Raw genomic sequence first — 23,538 nt, forward strand, 5'->3', positions numbered from 1 at the left:
TTTAGAGCATAATTAGATCATGAAAAAGACATTGGAAATGGTACAGCATAACACCCATCACTCTCACACACTTACCAATCCACACATATATACCAATCCACACATATATACCAATCCACACGTATACCAATCCACACGTATACCAATCCACACATATATACCAATCCACACGTATACCAATCCACACACATATACCAATCCACACACATTTACCAATCCACACGTATACCAATCCACACGTATGCCAATCCACACGTATGCCAATCCACACGTATGCCAATCCACACGTATGCCAATCCACACGTATACCAATCCACACGTATACCAATTCACACATATATACCAATCCACACATACACCAATCCACACATATATACCAATCCACACACATACCAATCCACACGTATGCCAATCCACACGTATGCCAATCCACACGTATACCAATCCACACGTATACCAATCCACACGTATACCAATTCACACATATATACCAATCCACACATACACCAATCCACACATATATACCAATCCACACACATACCAATCCACACGTATACCAATCCACACGTATGCCAATCCACACGTATGCCAATCCACACACATACCAATCCACACGTATACCAATTCACACATATATACCAATCCACACATATATACCAATCCACACGTATACCAATCCACACATATATACCAATCCACACACATATACCAATCCACACACATATACCAATCCACACGTATGCCAATCCACATGTATGCCAATCCACACGTATGCCAATCCACACGTATGCCAATCCACACATATACCAATCCACACGTATATACCAATCCACACATATATACCAATCCACACACATATACCAATCCACACATATATATCAATCTACACACATACACCAATCCACACATATATACTAATCCACTCTCACTGAATATTTTCCTACCTTTCCTTTTTTCTCCTTACAGCTCCTTTTCCTCCTCTTCTTCAGTTCTTCTGTCTTCTCTGTCTTCTTCCGGTTCAGAGGGCAACAGCTGCTGTGCGCCGGGGTTTGTTGTCAGATCCCGGCGCACTGCAGCTGTTGCCGTGCAGATCACAAGGGAGCGGTATCGGAGGTCTTTAACAGACCTCCGGCTCCCTTGAGTGATTTTAAACCGGGTTGAACCCGGCTTAAAATCACTCAAGGGAACCGGAGGTCTGTTAAAGACCTCCGATACCGCTCCCTTGCGAGTCTGCTCCTCCAGCGGCGGACATTACTGTCCGTCTCTGGAGGGGTGCCGCAAGTTGGCACCCCCTGATGAGCGGCACCCGGTGCGGGCCGCCCCCCGCCGTCTAGAGTGTGACGCCCTGTGCGGTCGCACACCCCAAAGGCCGGTCCTGCTCTAAGGGGCCGGGAAGCCCCCACCAGGGCCGGCCTTAGGGGTCTGCGGCCGCACAGGGTTTAAATTAAAACATCGGGGTTTTTTTTCAACTTTATTTAACATCCTCCATGTTAAATAAAGTTAAAAAAAACTTTATTTAACATGGAGGATGTTAAATAAAGTAAAAAAAAACCCCGATGTTTTAATTTATACCCTGTGCGGCCGCAGACCCGTAAGGCCGACCTTGGTGGGGACTTCCCGGCCCCTTAGAGTGGCGGACCCGGTAGGTAGTGTAGGGGCCTGGAGCTGCAGCTCCATCAGCCCCTAAGTCAATGCGGCCCTGCCGTGGCCCGGCCCACCGGGCAAATGCCCGGTGTGCCCGATGGCCAGTCCGGGCCTGGTCCCTGGTCTTGGAAGATCATCAAAAACTCCCATGGCCACTCAAGCCCAAAAGGCTCAACTCGAGTGGGAACTGGTTGGAGGTTGAAGAACTCTTCTGAGACTGCCGGGCTTTCTCCCATGGGGACACACTGTCCTACCTTGCTCAATACAATATGATTGAGTGTTGTCATAATTTTAACATATGAGAGAATATTGTTACTCCAATATCAACATATAATAATTGTGTTTTTTAAAATATTTTTTAACTTTGATACAATTGTATGCTATGTGTCTTGTGGAAAATGTAAACACGCTGTATAAAATCATGAAAGAAACCATGGCAGAATCAAAGTTCATGCGCATATGATTTTATTATTTTAAATAAAAAGCTACCTTTTATATTAACATTTTTAATATAAAAAACATTTTACACTAGTTAAGTTTGGTAGAATTGTTCTTACCAGAACAGAAGTCGTCTGAGTATCTGTCATACACTGTCTTGCAATTTCTTTCATCACACTCACAAGTGTCACCATGAATATCTCCCCAGTCTCCAGTAGGGTCCACATCATGACATGTACATTCACCGCATACGCATGTTCCTTGGGTGAAGATAAGAGAAGCATTATTTGTTTGGAGATTTACTACAGTTTCTTTTTTTTAAAGTTATCTAACATAATAACCAATGTAACATTTCAAAATGCTTGTAGTCAGATAGTCTTAAAGACCACATTTTAGTTTGATGTAAATCTGTGGAATGTTATTACCGTAATATTCTTCTAGAATAGGATTCAAAGCTGTCATAACATAATGCATAGTGAACACAATTACATTTTTCACCTCAGTAGGACTTACTGTTTAGTCGATGAACACCAGTGCCTATACTACATCTGTGCTGAATTTACGTAATAATCTTTGGATTTTATATAAAATCTGCAATATAATACAAACATGCAAAAGATCTTACTATTCCTATTTTTCAATACAAGCAGCCAGGAGGAGGTATTTTTCTGCACCTTGCTCGGTAGACCTACTACTATAGTCAATGGGACTAGTGGCCACCATTCACATGTAGCTTACATGCAATTGGCTTCCACTCTTGGCCTCAATGGGAATGCTACAGAGCATGCGAAAAAAAGCATACTTCCTGCTTATGCTAGCTAGGACATTTTGGGAGACTAGATTGTACCTTTAAGGCAATCTTGTTTTTTCTTACACTAAATGATAGTTTTTATATTTAGATTTTATAAGCTTTTTTTCCTAGCAACAAAATCCAAAAGTACAGCAAAAATGTTCTTTCAGCAAAAACTTTTGATGAAATACTGTAAGCCTGTTATTATTGGTTTAATAAAGATGTAGCCAGATTGCAACCTGTTACTCAAAAATGTCAGTCTGCTGCCTGCTGACCAAACATTCAAAGCTCCAAGAACTCTAATCTCTAGGCTCCCCCTGGAGTCTGAAGTCACAATGCAGACTACTTCTCTACAGTTTTATAATTACTTCCATGGTCTCACAGTGTGTAACAGACATCCTTGTAGAACTACGTTAAGTGAGTAATCCTCTTTGTCACTTTGCCCATCAGCACTTGTACTTTCTATTTCCAAAACTAAACTAACATAAAAACACATTTTCAATCTGTAAGGAGCAATGTTCTCATCCAGAATAGTAATAATAATGATGATAATAATAATTTGTGGTTTTTATATTGCTTTTCTTCCTGTGAGACTCAAACACACATTACAACAGACATAGAAATTAAGTGTTCCTGATGGTCAGATGAGCTGACTGAATGTCTGATAAAAGGGTCTTTAGCTTTTGTTTAAAAGTCTGTAGTGATTGTGTCTCGCTGATTAAGTGTTGTAAAGAGTCCCAGAATGTGCAGGCAGGCTGGCTGATTGCCAGGGAACCTGAGTTTATCTGTTTTCTAGGCACTGACAGAAGGGATCCGTTGGCTGAACTGAAAGTGAGATGGACTATACGGTGTCATGGGCTCTTTCAGGTACTGTGGAACTTTATTGTTTAAGACTTTGAAGGTCAGATTTTAAATATGTTGGATATTTAATTGGAAGCCAATGCAAGGAAGTGCAGAACAGGTTTTATGAGATATAAGCGAGGTTGATTGGTCAATAGTCTGGTTGCTGCATTTTGTACTGCCTGTAGGTGATGGAGTTCTTTTTCTAGGTGGCTAAAATAAAAGATCATTATAGTAATTCAGATGAGAGGACACAAATGGTAGTGATTAGGTGTTGTATCATGGCTATGTTTGTCAGATGAAGTAAGGCTGATTTGATTACGGAAATCTTCTCTTTAAAGACAGTCCAGAATCAGTCAAAACTCTAAGATTGTGTACCTCTGTTGAACTAATGCGTTTTGAGCCTCCAAGCTTTAGGCCAGTTGGGTAAACATGAGATATTGATCTGACCATACAACTGAATTTACAGTTACTGGCAACACTTCCAGTCCAGACTTGAACACTTGGGGGCACTTAAGGTTGATGATGTTAAGGAACATCTGCTTCTAGTACAGGCCTGGCATTGTCATCTAGCCACGATATTGTAATTCATGCTAATTCACATTTCGATAAGGTTGGCAATAATAGCTGTTTTGTTCTTTACTGATCTGGCACAATTGATCTGATAAGACAGTGTTGAGGCTCTGAGTTCTGAGTCTTGTTTTGTACTTTGGAAATGGTGTGTGTTCTTATGAGGATCACACAGAAAGATTTCCTTCATTTGAATGTGGTATCAAGAGATTGGACTTTAACTTTGGTTTTCCACCACAGTAACCCCTATACGTGCCTTTAAAGATGAGGTCATCTATATTGGAGGCACCATCCACTGTCGTCATGAATCCATCAGACTACCCAAGATGGGTCCCCTGCCCAATTTGATTGCTCAGGGCAGCCAGCACCGAACTTGAAGCAGCCAATCACAATCCTCAAGTAAAGGTCAGTAAAACTTTTATTTATCATTTAAAATGCAATGACATGATAGCGCATATTATGTTCTTTGGTAAGGCACCCTTCAACTTGCACCTAACACATTTCGTCCACCCTACATAAACAAGAATTAAAGACAAAAAACTGCAAGAATACTGGTATAATCTTTTGAACTGCTCACCCAGTGTATTTTCAAAAAGTTCCCAAAGTCCTAAATTTGTTTTGCAAAGAAAAAACTCTAGGAAGAATCTTCCCCAAGCTACTTTACTCAAAGCAAATTCACAAAACCCCAAACATATCTGCAAGCAGTACACACTAGAAGCAGCTTACCACCTATCACATTCAATTTTCCAAAACTAAAACTCATCTACATAGTTGAACCATACTTTACTATATACTGTCCTCTAATACAATTCCCAAGTCTGCAAATCTGTTCTTCAGATATAAACCCCTATGATGATGTTTTCCTCCTGTGCAGTCTGATGTCCCAAATTTACTGTTGGAAACCTGAATGTAGAAACTAAATAATTTTCAGCCGGTTCCCAAGTTCAGTCACTACAGGTATAAATCCTTAGGCATAATCTTTTTTTTTAAATTATTTTAAAGGTCCAAAATAAAGCCACTTACAAGAAGAAACTTACAAAATACATATCTCCTTGCTAAGTTCCAAGACCAGAAACCTCCCATAATTTCCCTATTGCATTCTCTAAAAGTCCAAATGCCCCAAAAGCATACTCAGTAAGCTTCTTCCTACAATTCAGAAGCTTACTATTATACTGTTATCAAGCTCTCAAGGCCCCAAACTAATCTTACAGGTAGAAATCCCCAAGAAGAAGCTCACCCTCTAATCTTGTTTTCAAGACAGCAAACCTGTCAGAAAACTGCTGGTACTTGCTGGTGTTATCGACCCTTCAAGATCCTAGAAACAAAATGTGTACTCTTGGTAAACAGTTTTGACCTTCAGTATAAGCCCTTTAAAATATTTGTCCCTTTCCCAGTATAAATCTTTGTTCTTATCCTGTTATATATATGTGAGGTAAGTACAAAAGGTGTGCCGCTCCAATTAGGTGGTCCAGAGCTATGCTACATAGGAGAATGGTAAGTAGCAATACCTGTCCTTTTTCACTGGTATACACTAGTTCTTATAAAAAGCAACAGTTAGGCTGAATGAAAGAAAAGGGCTTAGGGGCAATTACACCCTCCACCTGTAATATGACATCAGAAATATGGGTGCTCAAATAAAATTTACAATGTTCCCTTTCATTCTTATTTTACCTTGGTTTCATTCTTATTTTCATAGGTGTGGAATCATCAGAATCTACAGACAATTACAAAAATGTTTGATGATCCTGGCATCTGGGTTGTTAATTATGTTAGCAGGCAACAGCTGTGCCTGTGGGATCAAACATGATCCATGCTTGATATTGACTGTTTTCAGTTGCTTTTTTATTGCACTTGAGTTGATGAGGTCAAACAACATTTGTTTGTTTATTCCTTCCTGAACAACTATGAAGCTTAAAATTTACAGTTGGAGGTCTGTTAATACCATTTGGTAATATTATTAAATCGTCCCACTGGCAAATTAACTTTTGGAGGTAAATCATATTCTTACAGTAATAAAATACACTCAGTATTGATGAAATAATTGAGCCAGATTGTTTTCAACACTAAACAAAGTTGAATGGCCCTTTGTATTACTTTCTGCCTAGGGAGACCTGAAATGTACACTTGACTCTTGGACAGAATTTATGCTGCCTTTATGTTTATTCTATTGTGATCTAAATGTAGACACTTTTTATAGAGTTATAAAGTCTTGGATTATATAGGCATCTTCTTTTTAATGGATATTAATGATTGCCTATGATTTTTTTATTCTCCAATCGAAAGCAGCCAGGATCTACATGATAACTTCAGTTTAAATTTAAAAAGCCCACGCGAGTGTGATTTTGTTAAAAGAGTGCCAATGTCATTGTTTGATTATTAGTATATGTGGAAATCTTGGTCATGACAGCTTGCGCCTTACACAAGTTGAGCACAGAAAAGACTTGAGAATTATACCACATAATTAGCAACAATTTAATAAACCTAAAAGAACACAAAAAATGAACCTGTAACACTTAGTAATTAGTTACTTACCGGAACAACCTGTTCTTCCTTTTCTGGTTAATTGTATATATTAGTAAGTTTTATAAAGTAGAAGAGGGAACAGAAGATACTTGCTTACTTACATGCCAGAAAGTGCTATTAAAATGATTAGCCTCAAATTTAATGCAAAACAATTTTATATTTAGTTTCCAATATTTCAGAAGGCTCCCCCAGAGCAACCTAGATATTAAATATAATTCCACTAAATCTGTACAGAAGCCAAGCATTTCTCATAATTAAGATAGGAGAGAGCTTTTAAATGCTCTTTGGGTAATTAGATGCTCATTCTCTCCCCATCATTGTCAGTGAAGATGTATTTAAAAAAGGAATCTTTGGGGTTTTTATTTTAACTATGCAGTAATGTTGTTCTGGATAGCAGCCAAATGAAGAACCTTCCCTTGCTTAACTGTTTTGTAGAAAGTGTTTGGTATAATTTTAACTCCTTAAATACTAACGCAAAATATTTATATAGCAAGATATATTTACAGTATTTGGTTTTCCTGCATTTAACAGAAAATCAAGCAGGTTCTACATGCAACCTGTACCATGTATATACTGTATATTTAACTCTGAAATTCTATGAGGTCAATTCGGGAGCATGCAATCAATACAGTGATGCGTTAAAGAATATCCAAGTAGAAAAAACAAAAGCCAGTTCACCAGATATAATGTGGTCTAAAATGTATTTCTTTTTAATTGTAGAAAAATGTTTTGTGCATGTTAGCACTTAATCGTAGGAATTAACTTTGTGTAAAATCATGCCTTCACATCTTAATCAATTAATCTTCAACTGATACAGCAGGAAATAATTAGTAAAAGTACACCCCCCCTGCAAACTTCTTTGCATAAGCAAATGTATATTTATATGACGTAAATAATAAAATAAAAGATGTTAAAAACAATGTATAACACAGCAAGATTGAACCCATTACAAAGTAAGCAAAACGTTTACACAAAAAGGGTATATTGTAAAAGAATACTTGAACAAAGTAAAATGGAAATCACAAATAAAAATTAATAGAAAAGTAATAATATTTTTATTGAAGAATCTCTCTAAAGAACTGTTAACAGATAATTATACAAAACAAAGCAAATTTGGAAATTTGTAAATTCAAACCCTTGTGGGCTTCCTAGTTTGGAGCTCAAAAATCCATTTGGCTTCCAGTGAGATTACCTCTCCTCTCTGAAATGTTAACTCTATCCTATTCTATGATTAATTTTCAAAAGTAGCTGTTTACTTTAAAACTTTAGTTTTCTTAACTCCTTTTGAACAGGCTGGATTTGAGAATGTCAGTTTTGAATATATATTGGAGTGAATTTCCCACTTCATGGTATGTTCTAAAAAGTTAATGCAGATGCTTCTAAACCATAAAAAAACAACAGTATATCAAAATGGACATTACAGATATAGTCAATCAGATCTGTGAGTCTCAGTCAGTTTTTTTTCCTACTACAACTATTCCTATAAAGTTGGCAAAATGGGAGGAAGCGATTACACATCATTAAGCAAGGAAGTTCAGACTAGACCAGGATGATTATTTAAATGATAAAATATACAACTGGCATATACAAAAGAGATGATCCAATCAAAGTCATCATAATTCTATCCTTAAGCTCCCGTCTGGCACAAAAAGAGTGAGCTTTTCAAGTTGACTAAGAGTGGGTACCTCGCAGCCAGTTGTCCCACCCCAGCAGCCCTCTGAGGTCCCTCGACGTCTGCAGCCGGCCCTCCTGGCTTTTTCTCAAAATGTATGTATAGGCATGATTTTGCCTAGATTCAATCCCAGAGATGGACTTTACATGGGTCTCAGTGGGTCCATGGGACCAAGGCAGTTCTTTCCAAATTGATTCTCAGAGAAAGAGGGTATTTGCACCTCTCTTTCTCTGTGAATCTATTTATCAGGTCTCTCATGCACTTCCACAAAAAGGTGAAGCCACGGGGACAGTCTCTTCCCTGTTCCTCCAATCGGTGGAGAGGGTGTGCTCAGAAGCTCCACCCTTTTGCAGAAGTGCATCAGGAGTAGTGGCGTACTGCAGAGGGGGGATTAGGGTGGCAACAACATAGTGGCATCATGTAACACAACGTTAAGCGACCCTTTGGTTAAACACGAGATTCCTCACAGCAGTAGGGAAGTCTGGGGTTCACGTAAGCCGATGAGTGAGGGAGTATGCCATGGATGTGTATGTGAGCATGGATGTGTATGGGTGTGTGAGAACATGCGTGTGTGTGCATGAATGTATATGGGCAAATGTGTGAGCATGGATGTGTGTGTTTGTGTGTGAGCATGGATATGTGTGTATGAGCATGTATGTATAAATGGCGTGTGAGAATGGATGTGTATGGGTAAATGTGTCAGCACGCATGTGTGTGTGTATAAGCATGTTCTGTATGTGTAAATGTTGTTGTGTGAGCATGGATGTATTTGTGTTTGTGTGTGACCATGGATGTGTGTGAGCATGGATGTGTAAATGTTTGTGTGTGAGCACTGGGTTGCTGGGTACTATCAATGCTGGACAGGACACAAAAGAAGGTTCAAAATAAGGTCCATCAAGTCCCCCAAAAGCACGTGAGAAAATGGTCTGATGAAACCAAGGTTGAACTTTTTGGCCATAATTCCAAAAGGTATTTTTGGCGCAAAAAACAACACTGCACATCACCCAAAGAACACCATACCCACAGTGAAGCATGGTGTTGGCAGCATCATGCTTTGGGGCTGTTTTTCCTCAGCTGGAACCGAGGCGTTAGTCAGGGTGGAAAGAATTATGAACAGTTCCAAATACCAGGCAATTTTGGCACAAAACCTTCAGGCGTCCATTAGGAAGATGAAGAGGAAATTCCCCTTTCAGCACAACAATGACCCAAAGCACACATCCAAATCCACAAAAGCATGGCTTCACAAGAAGAAGATTAATGTTTTGGAATGGTCCAGCCAGAGCCCAGACCTGAATCCAATTGAACAATCGGTGGGGTGATCTGAAGAGGGCTGTGCACAGGAGATGTCCTCGCAATCTGACATATTTGGAGTGCTTTTGCAAAGAAGAGTGAGCAAATATTGCCACGTCAAGATGTGCCATCCTACCCAAAAAGACCGATTGCTGTAATAAAATCATAAGGTGCTTCAAAAAAGTATTAGTTTAAGGGTGTGTACACTTATGCAACCAGGTTATTGTGAGGGCCCCCCCCCTCAAAGATTTCAGCTTGTTTTGCAATTGAATTGTTTATGTTATCGGTCACATTAAAGGTGGAAAAAATTCTGACATGATTTATCTTTGTCTCATTCTTTAAAATCACAAGAACCTGATATTTTAACAGGGGTGTGCAGACTTTTTATATCCACTGTATAATCATATATCAAACTGTATTTCATTTGTAGTAAAGGTATAGTCCATGTTTCTACAATGATGTGTTAATAGGCAAGAAACTTCTAATGTAGATAAAATCATGTTTTAAACTTTGCACAATAATTCAATTTTTTTAATAAAATGAGTTACTGGTAAAAAAAAAAAAAACAACAAGAAAAACATCATGATCTTTTTTCACATGAAGTTCCAGAATGACTAATTTTAAGTACACATCATAGTCAATAAATATACTGAAATACAAGCACAGATGATTAAGCCCGTGTGAAACGACGTGGTGGATAGAAGGTCACTGAAATATGGAATAGAAGAAACTGCGAGAAGAAACTTTAATAACAGGACTTCAAATCTAAGAGACAAGTGATTCCTCTAAATAGAAAGGTCAGTGATGTGTTTTGTTCCCAGGACCATCTTTTCAGACAAACGATATATTTGCTTTGTAGATGCATCATCAAGTGTGATCAGAACTTCTATGGGTTATTAACATACTAGGTAAATGAATTACGACCTAGCACAAAGACTATGCAAGACTAATTGAAAGGCATACAGATGTGAGCTTCATTAAAAATGACACACCTCTGTTGCTGCAAATTCTGCCATCTGGAGCTGTACATCTTTTCTTGATCTCCCATGGGGCTATGTCACACTGGAATTCACATTTATCTCCATGCCAACCAGCCTCACAGTAACAGTTTCCACAGTAACACTTCCCATGGCCTGCACCCAAAACAAATTGCATACAGTCAAGGAATACATATAAATATATATAGAGAGAGAGAGAGAGAGAGAGAGAGAGAGAGAGAGAGAAACAGAGAGATTGGCGTGTATATGTGTGTGTATATTTTATATTCTATAATGCTGTGTATATTTATTATATATAGAAATCATTTGTAAATTGTTAATATGTTTAACAGAACATTTTTAGCACTATTATTATCATTATAAAGCCAGAAAAAAGATTTTTGATTTTAGATTGTACAAGTGGAAAAGAAAAGCTAAACAAATACAGGTTTTTTTGTGCCATACAATAATTTAGATGAGAGCTGTTTATGCATAGACACTGTGCAAATGTATTCCTCATCGAGATGTCTAAGCAATACGAATACGTTAAAAACAAAACATCCTACTGCTTCCAATGTAAGAGCAGCTTGTACGGAATTTTGGAAAGTCCTAATAAAGTCATGGAAATGAGATGTTAACATACATTGAATCCACAGCATACTCAACATGCATGCATCCTTTTTCACCCTCTAGTAGCTTTCCTCTAGAGAAATTGTGTTTCTGCTTAATGTGCCGTGATCTCCTGCAGCAGTTCTAAAAAGCCTGTGATCTTGACTTGTTCTTCTTAAATAAGTTGCCTGGAGCTGACAGGCTGCCAGCAGTGGCTAAGCAAGATGCCATATTGTTTAAAATAAAGTGGGACCGGGGAGGCCGGTTTCAGATATGCATATAGTAACTCCAGTGCACCGGTTCACATTATAATGAATGTATGCTGGTGGAAACACACCGTTCCTTATTTGTGTACTAAATACAATTCCAAACATGCTAAGTACAATCATTTCTCTCTGTAGATGCGTGGATGACAGGCCCAACTTTAGTAAGTATACAACTTTTAGACGCATTAAAAGGACTGTGGCATTTCCATCCTAACCTACATGACTTAAAATCCAAAACACAGAAACAGTAATATGATCATGAAAGTACATACCTCCACATATCTCTTCGGTTTCATCATCAATGCATTCTCTATCATCACATTCACAATATTTTCCATAAATCAGTTCATTACTTTCCGAATTCTCACATTTACACCTTCCACATTGGCAAGTACCTACAAGCAGGAAAACAAAATGCGACTGCTGTGATGTCATCAAAATTAATCTACTTCAGAAGGAACATAATGCTCTTTAGCCTCGAAACAGCTTTGATTTAATTCTGCAAATTATTATTAATATACTTTAAGGCTATCTGCAAAGTTTTAATTGGTGTTTGCTTCCTTTTTAAATTTGTTAAAATTGATAGTAATAGAAAAATGTTTCAGGAAAATGGGACTAAAAGACTTGGAGTACTATTAAAAAGGCAAAGCTGAACGTTTGGTGTTTAAATATGACAACAAAATAATATAGAGAAAAAAATTTTTTCGAGAAAAGAACAAGCCCCACTGCCAGAGTCAATCAAAAGTTTTGAACAGTTTTGTCAATTCCTATTTTACTTAATTCCTGTACCCCTTATGGATTTATATATCTCTTCTCCTGTTTGCATCAGAAAAAGGGGACAGGAAAAAGGAAGATCTATACCCCATACCACACCGACTTTCGTACCTATCATCTCTGAATATCTGAATAATACATTTGGAAAAAGTAGTTTTGAATGGAAAAAAAAACTAAAATTATGCACAGTTGGAGCTCATGTCAATTTGAGCGAGAAAGCTCAGCATGGTTACTAATTTTATTAAATAATGGCATCCAAGCTTCCATTTAGAATTATATGCACTAAAATAACCTATGTTAGTAGCCTGCTTTTGGAACATTGCGAACTAGTCTTCAAAAACATTTTAAATGATAGTCATGCATCTAAAAGTTTGCAGTGACCTTAAAGTTTCAGTGTTTTAGCTAGAAAACAAATGCAAACCTGCGTTAGAACAAACGATGCCCTGAGAGTTCTTGCACATCGCATTGCTTTGCTTCCGGGTCAGGTCACATGTTGTCGGGTATTGACAGGCTTCACCAGACCAGCCAGCATGACACTTGCACTTCCCACAATCACATGTCCCATGTCCTGGAGATTTAAACAGACATATATGATTGGTTTTGAGTAGTTTATATATTGGAATAGTAATGTATTCCTTTCAATTTCTTAATATATGTTATACAATACACAATACATGTGTGTGTGTGTTTGTGTATAGAGCTACGGTCACACTCAACATGAGATTTTATAAAGCACCAAGAGACTAAAATCTGAAAGGGGTTGGCATTTCACAAATACTTCCTGTTGTGACAAACTTTTTAATAATAATAGTACTTTTGTAAATATATTTTTATTAATGATATTGCAGAAGGTCTTAATTGTAAGCTACCGTATTTGCTCCATTATAAGACGACCCCGATTATAAGATGACCCCCCAAAATCAAAATATTAATTTAGGAAAAAAACAAAAAGCCTGAATATAAGACGACCCTATAGGAAAAAAGTTTTACCAGTAAATATTAATTCATGTAAATTATTTTTTCATGTTTAATAAAAGCTATGATTGAGAAAAATATATTTTTAAAATTTCCTTTTATTTGCCAACCTGCCCCCCCCAATTATGCCACTCTGCCCCCAGAAATGCTTTATACCCCCCTATTTGCCACTCTGCCCCATGATATGCCTTATACCCCTATATGCCACTCTGGCATATAGGGGGTTAAAAGGCATATCATGGGGCTGAGTGGCATATAGGGGGTTAAAATGCATTTCTGGAGGTATATAGGCATATCATGGGGCTGAGTGGCATATAGGGGGTTAAAATGCATTTCTGGAGGTCCAGAAATGCATTTTAACCCCCTATATGCCACTCAGCCCCATGATATGCCTTTTAACCCAGCATGTACTGGCTGCCTTGGCTTGATAGGAGTGTGATTGCTGTTAGCAGTTTGATATATATATCAAACTGCTAACAGCAATCACACTCCTATCAAGCCAAGGCAGCCAGTACATGCTGGAACCTGGGGATGATAGTAGTGGGATTACAGCCTCCCTATGCCATGCTACAACCCCCACCCCCCTTACACATCCATGCTATCACACACAAACACATTTAAATACTCATTCATTCCATTAATCACACATACTTCACACATTAAACACACATTAATCACACATACTTACCCAAAAACCCTCCCCCACCCCCTTACCTGAACTGCAGATCTCTCACTCGAAGACTTCTGCAGGGGACCGGCTGTAGAGCAACTTCTCTGGCCCCGCCCCCAGAGGAGGGAGGGGGAGATAGAGCTCTGTGAGGACGCTGCAAGCTTCCTGTCCTCCTGCTTCTAACAGAAGAGACGCTGCTCGCGACCGGTAAGCAGCATGGCCCCAGCAGACATTTTTTGGGGGGTCTGAGAAGACGACCCCGATTATAAGACGAGGGGTATTTTTCAGAGCATTTGCTCTGGAAAAAACCTCGTCTTATAATCGAGCAAATACGGTATGCCTTTTTTTGTAGACGATACAAAGGCCTACAACAGGAACAAGTCAAATGGCAAATGATTTAAGTAGAACTGCAATTAAATGTTGATAAATGTAAAATAATGCACTTGGGATGTAAAAAATGGCAGAATATTGGGGGCACTGTCAGTGACTGCAGAAGAGAGAATCTTGGGAGTATTTTTTGTGAGGACTTAAAAGTAAGTAAACACTGCAATAAAGAGTGGAAAAAGCAAGCAGTATATGTTTCTATATTTTATTGCCCTTAACAGCATGTTCTAAAGGCATTTTAAACATATAATGAATATGTTTTGTGTTTATAATAAATGTATTTTTTCCTTTACCTATCAGCCTCAATTATTTTCCAAATTATATATCTATAAAGTAATTACACCACTAGGTCTAAAAAGTGTTCTTATCACCACAGCAACTTAAACTAGTGTAATCAACAGAAGATTTCACTGGTGTTTTGAATTTCCAGTGTGTTCAGAAGTCCAATAACCATGTCATAGACCAAGAACTGAAAGCAGACTATGCAAGTATAAAGTATAATGTACAGTGGGATAAATAGGCAGACTAGTTCTTATCTGCAGTCACATTCTATTTTTCTATTCTATTCTATTAGATGGTTATACCATTATGTTATATAGCATATTTGCTCTATTATAAGACGACCCCCCAAAATTGTAATATTAATTTAGGAAAAAAGAAACAGCCTGAATATAAGACTACCCTATAGAAAAAATGTTTTGCTAGTAAATATGAATTCACATGTAAACTATTTTTCATATTTAATAAAAACTATGATTGAGAAAAATGATTTTTTTGTTTTTATTTCCTTTTATTTGCCAACCTGCCCCTCCAGTTATGCACATCTGCCCAAGGCTTGCCGCTCTGCCCCTCAGATATGCCTTAAACCCCCTTATATGCCATTCTGCCTCCCTGATATGCCACGCTGCCCCCCCAGAAATGCCTTATACCCCCTATATGACACTCTGCCTACTGAAAATGCATTATATCACCCCCATATGCCACCCCCCCGACTTACCAATGCTTCCCCAGACTCCCTGGCGTCTAGTGGGGGCAGCCGATGGATGTCTGCGCGCTGCCCGCAGACAACCTCTGCTGCCCCTTAGCTCTGGCAGCAGCGGAGGTTGTCTGCGTGCATGGTGCAGACGTTCACAGGCTACCAGAGAGGAGGATCCATGTCCCCTGCAACGCTCTGGCAACCACTTCCGCTGGGGCTTCTGTGATGGAGAACCGGAAGGTCACGCCAGAACTCCCTCATAGAAGCACCCAGAGGAAGTGCCAGCAGCAGCAGAGGCTGCCAGAGAGGAGGATCCTGGTCCCCTGCAGGGCTGCGGGCAATCAATACGCAAAGGATTTTGGGTATGTAAAAATTACTGTTGATAGATAATGCATATTTTATGCCCCATCAAAAAAGTTTGATTACTATACACCGATCAGCCATAACATTATGACCACTGACAGGTGAAGTGAAAAAGACCAATAATCTTGTTATCATGGCACCTGTGCGCAGGATATATTAGGTAGCAAATGAACATTTGGTCCACAAAGTTGATGTGTTAGAAGCCGGAAAAATCGACAAGCGTAAGGATCTGAGCGACTTTGACAAGAGCAAAATTGTGATGGCTAGACGACTGGGTCAGAGCATCTCCAAAACGGCAGCTCTTGTGGGGTGTTCCCTGTCTGCAATGGTCAGTACCTATGAAAAGTGGTCCAAGGTAGGAAAAGCGGTGAACCAAGGCTCATTGAAGCCTGTGGGGTTCGAAGACTGGCCTGTGTGGTCAAATCCAATAGATGAGCTGCTGTAGCTCAAATTGCTGAAAAAGTTAATGCTGGTTCTGATAGAAAGGTGTCTGAGCACACAGTACATCTCAACTTGTTCCGTATGGAGCTGCATCACTGCAGACCAGTCAGGGTGCCTGTACTGACCCCTGTCCACTGCCGAAAGGGCCTACAATGGGCACGTGAGCATAAGAACTAGACCACTGAGCAATGGAAGAATATGGTCTTGTCTGATGAATCAGGTTTTCTTTTACATTGCCTGGATGCCTGGGTGCATGTGTGTCGCTTAACTGGAGAACACACGGCACCAGGATACATCCATGGAGGCCCCACCTCACAACTTACAGGACTTAAAGTATCTGCTGCTACTTGCTACTTAACACCTTGGTGCCAGATACCACAGCACACCTTAAGAGCTCTAGTGGAGTCCATGGCTCAATGAGTCAGGGCTGTTTTGGTGGCAAAATTTTATGGCAGGTGGTCATAATTTTATGGCTAATCTGTGTATTATAATAAGAGGATAAATATTTCATATACATAGTATGTTATTAATGCTTCAAGTGATGATTGAAACATGGAAACAAGGAACTTCAGTGTACTAACCAATGACTGAATTATTGTGTCTCCAGAAAGCCTATACATGGATTATGCCCTCCCTACTGCAGGTTTGGTGGATTTCACAATACATTGTACAGTTCACTTGAATGCATTTTTTTCACGCACCCCAGTGCACCCCATTAAATGTCTTATTATGTGGTACTTTGGACCTATAGTTCACATGAGGGCATATTCTATCTTACTACAATGCATGTGCCTTATGACAGACCGGTCGAGAGACTGGGTTGACTAACATATTAATTATTACACACTCTTAGATGAACAGATGAACCATACTTATTGTTACTGAGCGCCTCTGCATGTACAATTTAAATGTCACATTTATTGGAACAGATTAGTAAGTATATTGAGTCTGAACTTGGCATGTTTTGTTAATGAAGCAGTAACACAGCATGTTCTATACATATATATATAATGGTAGTGCTTGTTCTCATCAAGTATATTCTGCAGGAAGAAGGGCAGTACAGTCAACTGTAAATACTGTGAATAAAGTAAAATGCAAGTGCATGTCGGGTTTTCCAACTGTCTGGAGTTGAAATACAACCCACAACAGACTGATCTCTACTTTGAGCAAAAAATATGAGATATGTGTGAGTTAAGTGTAAAATAAAGTTGTTTAGCACTTAACCATAATTGTTTATTGTTGAAACTCTATGGTATTGTTTCCAAAATATGGCAGCATGGGCCCTCGGTCTTATAGCTTCCCCGAGAAACACAAGGGGTAAAACCCACAATATATAGATTCTATAGAATCCCTATAGCATATGGTTTTGTGTGAATATAGTGTGGCACACCATGCCTCGGACCGCCCCCCCTCTAGATACAGGGCATCCAATGAAAGTGCAAAGACTTTAGCAAAAGAACATGTTTCACTACTGGGACCTCTCTCCCATCAATTTATACAAAATAGCACATGCGGCTTTAAGCCATGTGGAAAGTAACATAAGTTTAGCGCCATCTGTTGGCACCCTGTATATTTTTACTGATTGCAAAAAAACTGAATGTCGGACCTTACTGTTAGTAAATGTAGCAAGTGGGTAATCTTACCAGTACCAGGAATACTTTGATGCTTCTTTAGTTTCACTTGCTAGCCAGGACTAGGAAACATAGGCAAAAAATGGATCCTATGGTTTCAAGGTTTGTTTTATAATTATGGGGTTTGACTGTGTAAATAAATCCATGGTTCTTAGTGTATAGTTTATATAGTATTTGTATCAATCCACTGCTTAATCAATCATCCATTAATGCAATCATATTTCTTGACACGTGTGGAAGCAATATTTAATTTCTCGTTTTGAGTATTTATGGGAATATAATTATATGGTGCTAACTGTATGTAATCCAGTCCCACAGAAGGCAATTCTGATAAGAGCCTTGCAGACTGACAAATATTTACGTAGGCGATTTTCTGGTGATTTTTTTTGCCTTACGTCAGTGGTCTACTATCTCCCATTTTCACACACAGGGAAAAGGGCAGATAGAGAAAAATAGGAGAGAATACAAAGGCAGCACAAATGAAACTGGAAATGACTGAAAGACACATTCACTAATAAGAGAAATGACATGCAGACAAGAGGAGACACTGACTTACTTGCTTCCCACGCAAAGCCTCTCCTTATGCTAAAACACACATCCATACTTACACACATTTACAGTTATTGGGCAGACTGGATGGGCCTAATGGTTCTTATCTGCCATCAGTTTCTATGTATGTTTACAGAAATATATCCAAACAAGCACACAAACACACATACACATCTATGCTAACACAAACATTTACACATACAAATCTATTATAACACATAAACACTTACACATACACATCCATGTTAACACGCTTGCTCCTTCCCTCACGCACCCCACTTATCTCAATAGCAGCTTTCTCACTGGCTACTTGCACACTGTGCGAAAATCCTCATGACCTTATGCTGCCACACTCGGGTTGCCGCAGGGGGCGTGGTCTGGTGTGAGATACCTACCCTGATGTGTGTGGCTATCTCTCCTGCTCCTGGACTACATCACCTGTGGTAAGAGACGCCAACTTTACAGACATTGATGGAAAAACAAGTATATTGCATAATGGCGGAAATCATCTATTACACATGCTGTGTCTCTTATCCCTTACGCTGCGCTCCCTGCCCAATGCGCCCCTGCTATTCAGAGCTCCTGGGTGCCTAGGCGCTAATCTGGTTGGAGGTGCGGATACCGCTGCAGATCTCATGCGGACCACACATCGAAGTCCAGCAGGCCACATGTTTGACACCCCTGTTTTAAGGAGGGTTGGGAAAATTTGATATTTCATTTTGGTTAATTTGAGCCAATATGTCTTTGTATCGCTTTTCTTCCATTGCAGACTATGTGAGGATTACTACTCAATTACTTGTAGCTCCGACATTGAATCCAGCCCAATGTTTTCTATAGGGCCTATGTTCTAAAGTAGATATAGTTAAGTGCGACATATTATCTTGCTATATGACCCTGTATTTATACTTATTAGGTAAACAAAAACCTATGCCACTACTACAAAAAGTGAAAAAAAATTGTATCTACACAAATGAGAAGCATAATAAATTTTCAACCAACAAGAATGAATCTGAATATAATTCTAGTATACCATATACAGTATCTAGTGTGTTTAAGTATTTTCAAGCACATAATTTATACTTCACTCACCCCACATACATTTGTTTTTATACTTCTCGTTGGCATAACACTGCTTCGGAATACCTTCTAGATCCTCCGATTTTTATAGTAACAGGGTAAATGTTACCTCATTTAAGTCCTAAAGCTCCCCATCTATTGATGCTCCTGAATCATTTTTTTGTTGCATCGCTTATACTCCATGTGATGTTTGCTCTACGTTACATTGTTTATATCAACGGGGCAAAATGCCCTAACGCTAACATGTTTTATGTATATGTAAAATGGAAACTTGAATCATGTATAAAAATAAATCCTTCCTCAAAGCAATGTGGACACAAGAGGTTGGTTACTAAACATGGCATAGAAACAGAGAATCAGACTTTTGCACTTATCTGCCACCCTCTTGGTGTATACAGGGTTAAGTGCAGTCCTGTGGCTGTTTTCCTAAGGACAGTTAAATCTTGAGTTTTTTATACAATATAAAGTTCAAAGCTGACACAATTTACAATAAATGTAACTTATGTGTTGCTTAAACAGAGCAGATTTATTCTCAACGAAGACAATGATAAATTAACTGCATCCATCAAACCAGCTTCGATAGAAGGTTGTGTATTAATTATATACTGTTTTTGCAAAAACAAAGAAATCTAATATTCAATTGATTCTCTCTCAATAAAGCAGGAAAATGCTTAAATTGTTCATAAAAAAAAAAAAGCTGCAAGTAAGTTGTCTTTATAAGCAATGAGGTCATAGTAAATAGGCAGCCAAAAGAAAGGTACCAATATGAGGCGGTGAGGGCTCAACATTAATTTTATGATTGTACCTTGGGATACTACAATTCTACATAAGTCAATATTATTATCATTATTATTTTTACATACACACATACTAAACATCAGCAATGAAAGAATACACACGTAGAGATACAAGAGACACTCTTATGCACATACACTTGCACACGATCATTAGTATGAAGACTTTTTGAAAGAGGAGAAATAAGTGACCGTTTTTTGAGCAAAGCAATAATTCCCAAAAGTATGTTGTACTAATCATACGCACTATCTTAAAAAATGCCATTGCATTTGCAAACCTACCATCTTCAGGCTAAAATAAAATTGTACCTATGTTTTTTTCTATTTTTCAAAGCATCGACATATGCCGTACTCCCTAGCAAACTGAACAGCAACAAATATATATATATATATACACACAATATATACATATATATATATATATATATATATATGTACATATGTGTAAATATATATACATGTAATAACTATATGTTATTTATAATATATGTATAACTAATGAAATAGAAATGTAAAAATATAATTCCGCTCAAATTATCTGTTATACAATAAATCCCCATGCAGGAGGAGAAAAATGTTTTTCTTTAACTAGCGAGCCGTCTGTAAAGACGGCAGATTCTGTTTGACTCATGTCTCAGCCCATCTGCTAAACACATTTACTGTAGAAGCAGAGAATTTATGCATTTAAACACCTAAAATTTGCACAGCGAAATTCTAGGTAAATCCAAGTACTTTTCGTGCGTAAGAGAATGTGTAAATATATAAACAGATGTAAATATTTCCTCGCTTTGACAGAACATCATTGGGAAAACAATCCAGCTTGGTACTTTAATATTAGCTATCCGATCAGTCATGTTAGACATGTGGGTGTTTGCTCACTTACCAGTTCTTAAATATTTAGTTCATTTTTTGTCTCTTGTACTATATCCTGCTTCTTGAACAAAAAAAAATGTGGATTGTTTTCAAACCATTCACAAGATGTCTCTACCCACTGATGGATGTCTCGTCATTCTCCATGCCAGCCTGTCTATAGTAGCAGACTGTTAATTTTTTTCCCATATTCTCAACAACACAACTTACTGCATGGATACATTATCTTGAAATATACCTCAGACAATAAAAAAATGTATTATAGCTAAAAGCTGTTTTTTGTATTAATAATATTTAATTTGAGATATTTCAATTAAATGAAAGAGCTGAAAAAATGATAGAAGTATACAATTCTAAATATATTGTGCCAAGGTAATGTACCTATTTACACTGACATTAAAGAGCAATCTTTTTAAAAAAAAGCTGATGGATGCCTCTGCAACACTTGTCTTTGGCATCACACAATCCAGAAAATTAATGTGGTGGCAAATTTGAAATGAATTCCAGCAATGTTTTCACATCAAAAAAACGTGAATGGCTTCACTTGTACTGCAGGGTTTCAAGAATATATAAAAGCTCTATACTAATAGTCCTTCTCAAACTAACAATCTGATATTAGCCAAAAGTAATATTTATGTTATTCGCACCTGTATGAAAATATGAACGCTAATATATATTACAGGAATATAAATACGGTACTACTAATAATAATAATAATAGTAATAATAATAATAATAATTAACCAGTATTCCCTCGTAATATTTAGTTAGGAGAGGACTTAGCAATATAGCCTCTCCCACCAGGGGGCGCCAACATTTTTGCACCCTAGGCTCTGGCCTTCTTGTTGCTTATCAAATTATTTGCTTAGGAAACATTATGTAGGCTACCTCATTGTAGGTTATACTAGCTAGAGTATAAATGCCATATTCATTATAAATGAAGTCACTAGACTGAAGGAGTATTCCTGACCTAGTTCAAATTTTACAACCAGTGGAGTTTTAATTATTTTTTTAGCACATCATTAATTTTTGCACATTATCGGTCATATTTTCTTCATAATTGTTTTCTATTTTATTTATTTTTTCTTGTTATCAAGTGCCATATCCGTCTTTCAACTGAAATATCTAATAAAGGTTACGCTTTATTATTGATTTATTGTGAGCCACATCACCTCTGTTTTTTATAGCTCACTAAAACCATTTCCAGTTGAACTCTATAGGCTAATGCATGTTTAACTCAGTGCTGTACTATATATTTCTATTAGAAGGAGTATGATCGATCTTACATAGCAGCAGATGGCTCCTACTCTGGGGACATATGAAATTTCTGTTAATATCCCCATTCTCTTGATTTAGACATACACTTAAACTTATGACAGCAGAGGTCTGGGCCAGTAGCTGCACAGACCTCTACTCAGGTACAATTAGGCGGGGGGCATGGTGGAAGAATGGACCTGATCTATGAGAAGAAAATAAAACGACGGACTTGGTAAGGTTTGTAAGCGCTTTATCTAAAAACAACACTTTTACACTTCCGGCCAAACACCACTATTATCCCTTTCCTCAAACGGCACAAACCCCAGACATATCACGGTAGTTTTTTAGTTCAACAACAGTAAGTGTTTAAATAGAGGTTAAAGTAGAGGTACCTATAAAAAATATACCTTCTATTTATGTACATACTGTGACAAACCCTGTAGCATGAGGGCCATGCATGAGTGCATTAAAGAGCAGGAGCACTGATTTGTAGCAAACTGTGATTCATTGGCTGGTGCACAAAGCATCCCAAAAACAAAATCATAAAAATAAACCCTAGCTCACATTGGATCCCTCCCTAGTTATGCTTTGCCGCCCCAGACTGACCAGCCTACCTACTTACATTACTTCCCTGCCAGTCCCAGCTAAGCCAGGCTCTAGAAATCTCACATAGAAAGTATACAAAGATTGCCAGGGTTGCCACAATTTGCTCAGGAATCTTCTTCATGGCCTCTCCTTGCCATTGGAGAACACGCATTGTTTTCAATGGGTTTAGGGACCGCCCATTGTCCTTAAGGGGTTAAACCACAAGCTCTTAAAGGTCTACTTTACTCAGTCTAATAGGTGAGAAGAGTATATGTTTCCCTAGGTAATAGTTGCTACCTGATCCACACAAGCATTCCAAGGAAGCTATGAGAACTGTGTTGGGAATCCTTTATTACAGATGTCGAGTGGCTCCAGTCTACACCAGGCCCACATAATTAGAATGTTATTTATTCATTGCCACTGAATGTTTTTTCTAACCGAGGATGGTTATAAATATGTATTTTACAGGACTGCATTAAAGTCACTGTGCATAAATGTCCCACGGTAAAGAAGCCATCTGGTCCAAAAATATTCACATTATATAAAATGATAGATTCTAATGCTACTACCACAA

General features: G+C 38.2%; 1 protein-coding gene across 1 annotated transcript in view; it reads right to left on the reverse strand.

Moving 5' to 3' along the window:
• The window catches only part of ITGBL1 (integrin subunit beta like 1), an 88,251-nt gene that overhangs the window by 53,644 nt on the left and 11,069 nt on the right, over positions 1-23,538 (reverse strand). Inside the window, exons 3-6 of the mRNA XM_053455317.1 lie at positions 12,815-12,961; positions 11,892-12,014; positions 10,760-10,900; positions 2,202-2,342 (exon numbers count right to left, since the gene is read on the reverse strand). Coding sequence (XP_053311292.1) covers positions 2,202-2,342; positions 10,760-10,900; positions 11,892-12,014; positions 12,815-12,961 — 552 coding nt within the window. The remainder of the gene's footprint in view (positions 1-2,201; positions 2,343-10,759; positions 10,901-11,891; positions 12,015-12,814; positions 12,962-23,538) is intronic.

Source organism: Spea bombifrons, chromosome 2, assembly GCF_027358695.1.
Source record: "Spea bombifrons isolate aSpeBom1 chromosome 2, aSpeBom1.2.pri, whole genome shotgun sequence".
Lineage (NCBI taxonomy): Eukaryota > Metazoa > Chordata > Amphibia > Anura > Pelobatidae > Spea > Spea bombifrons.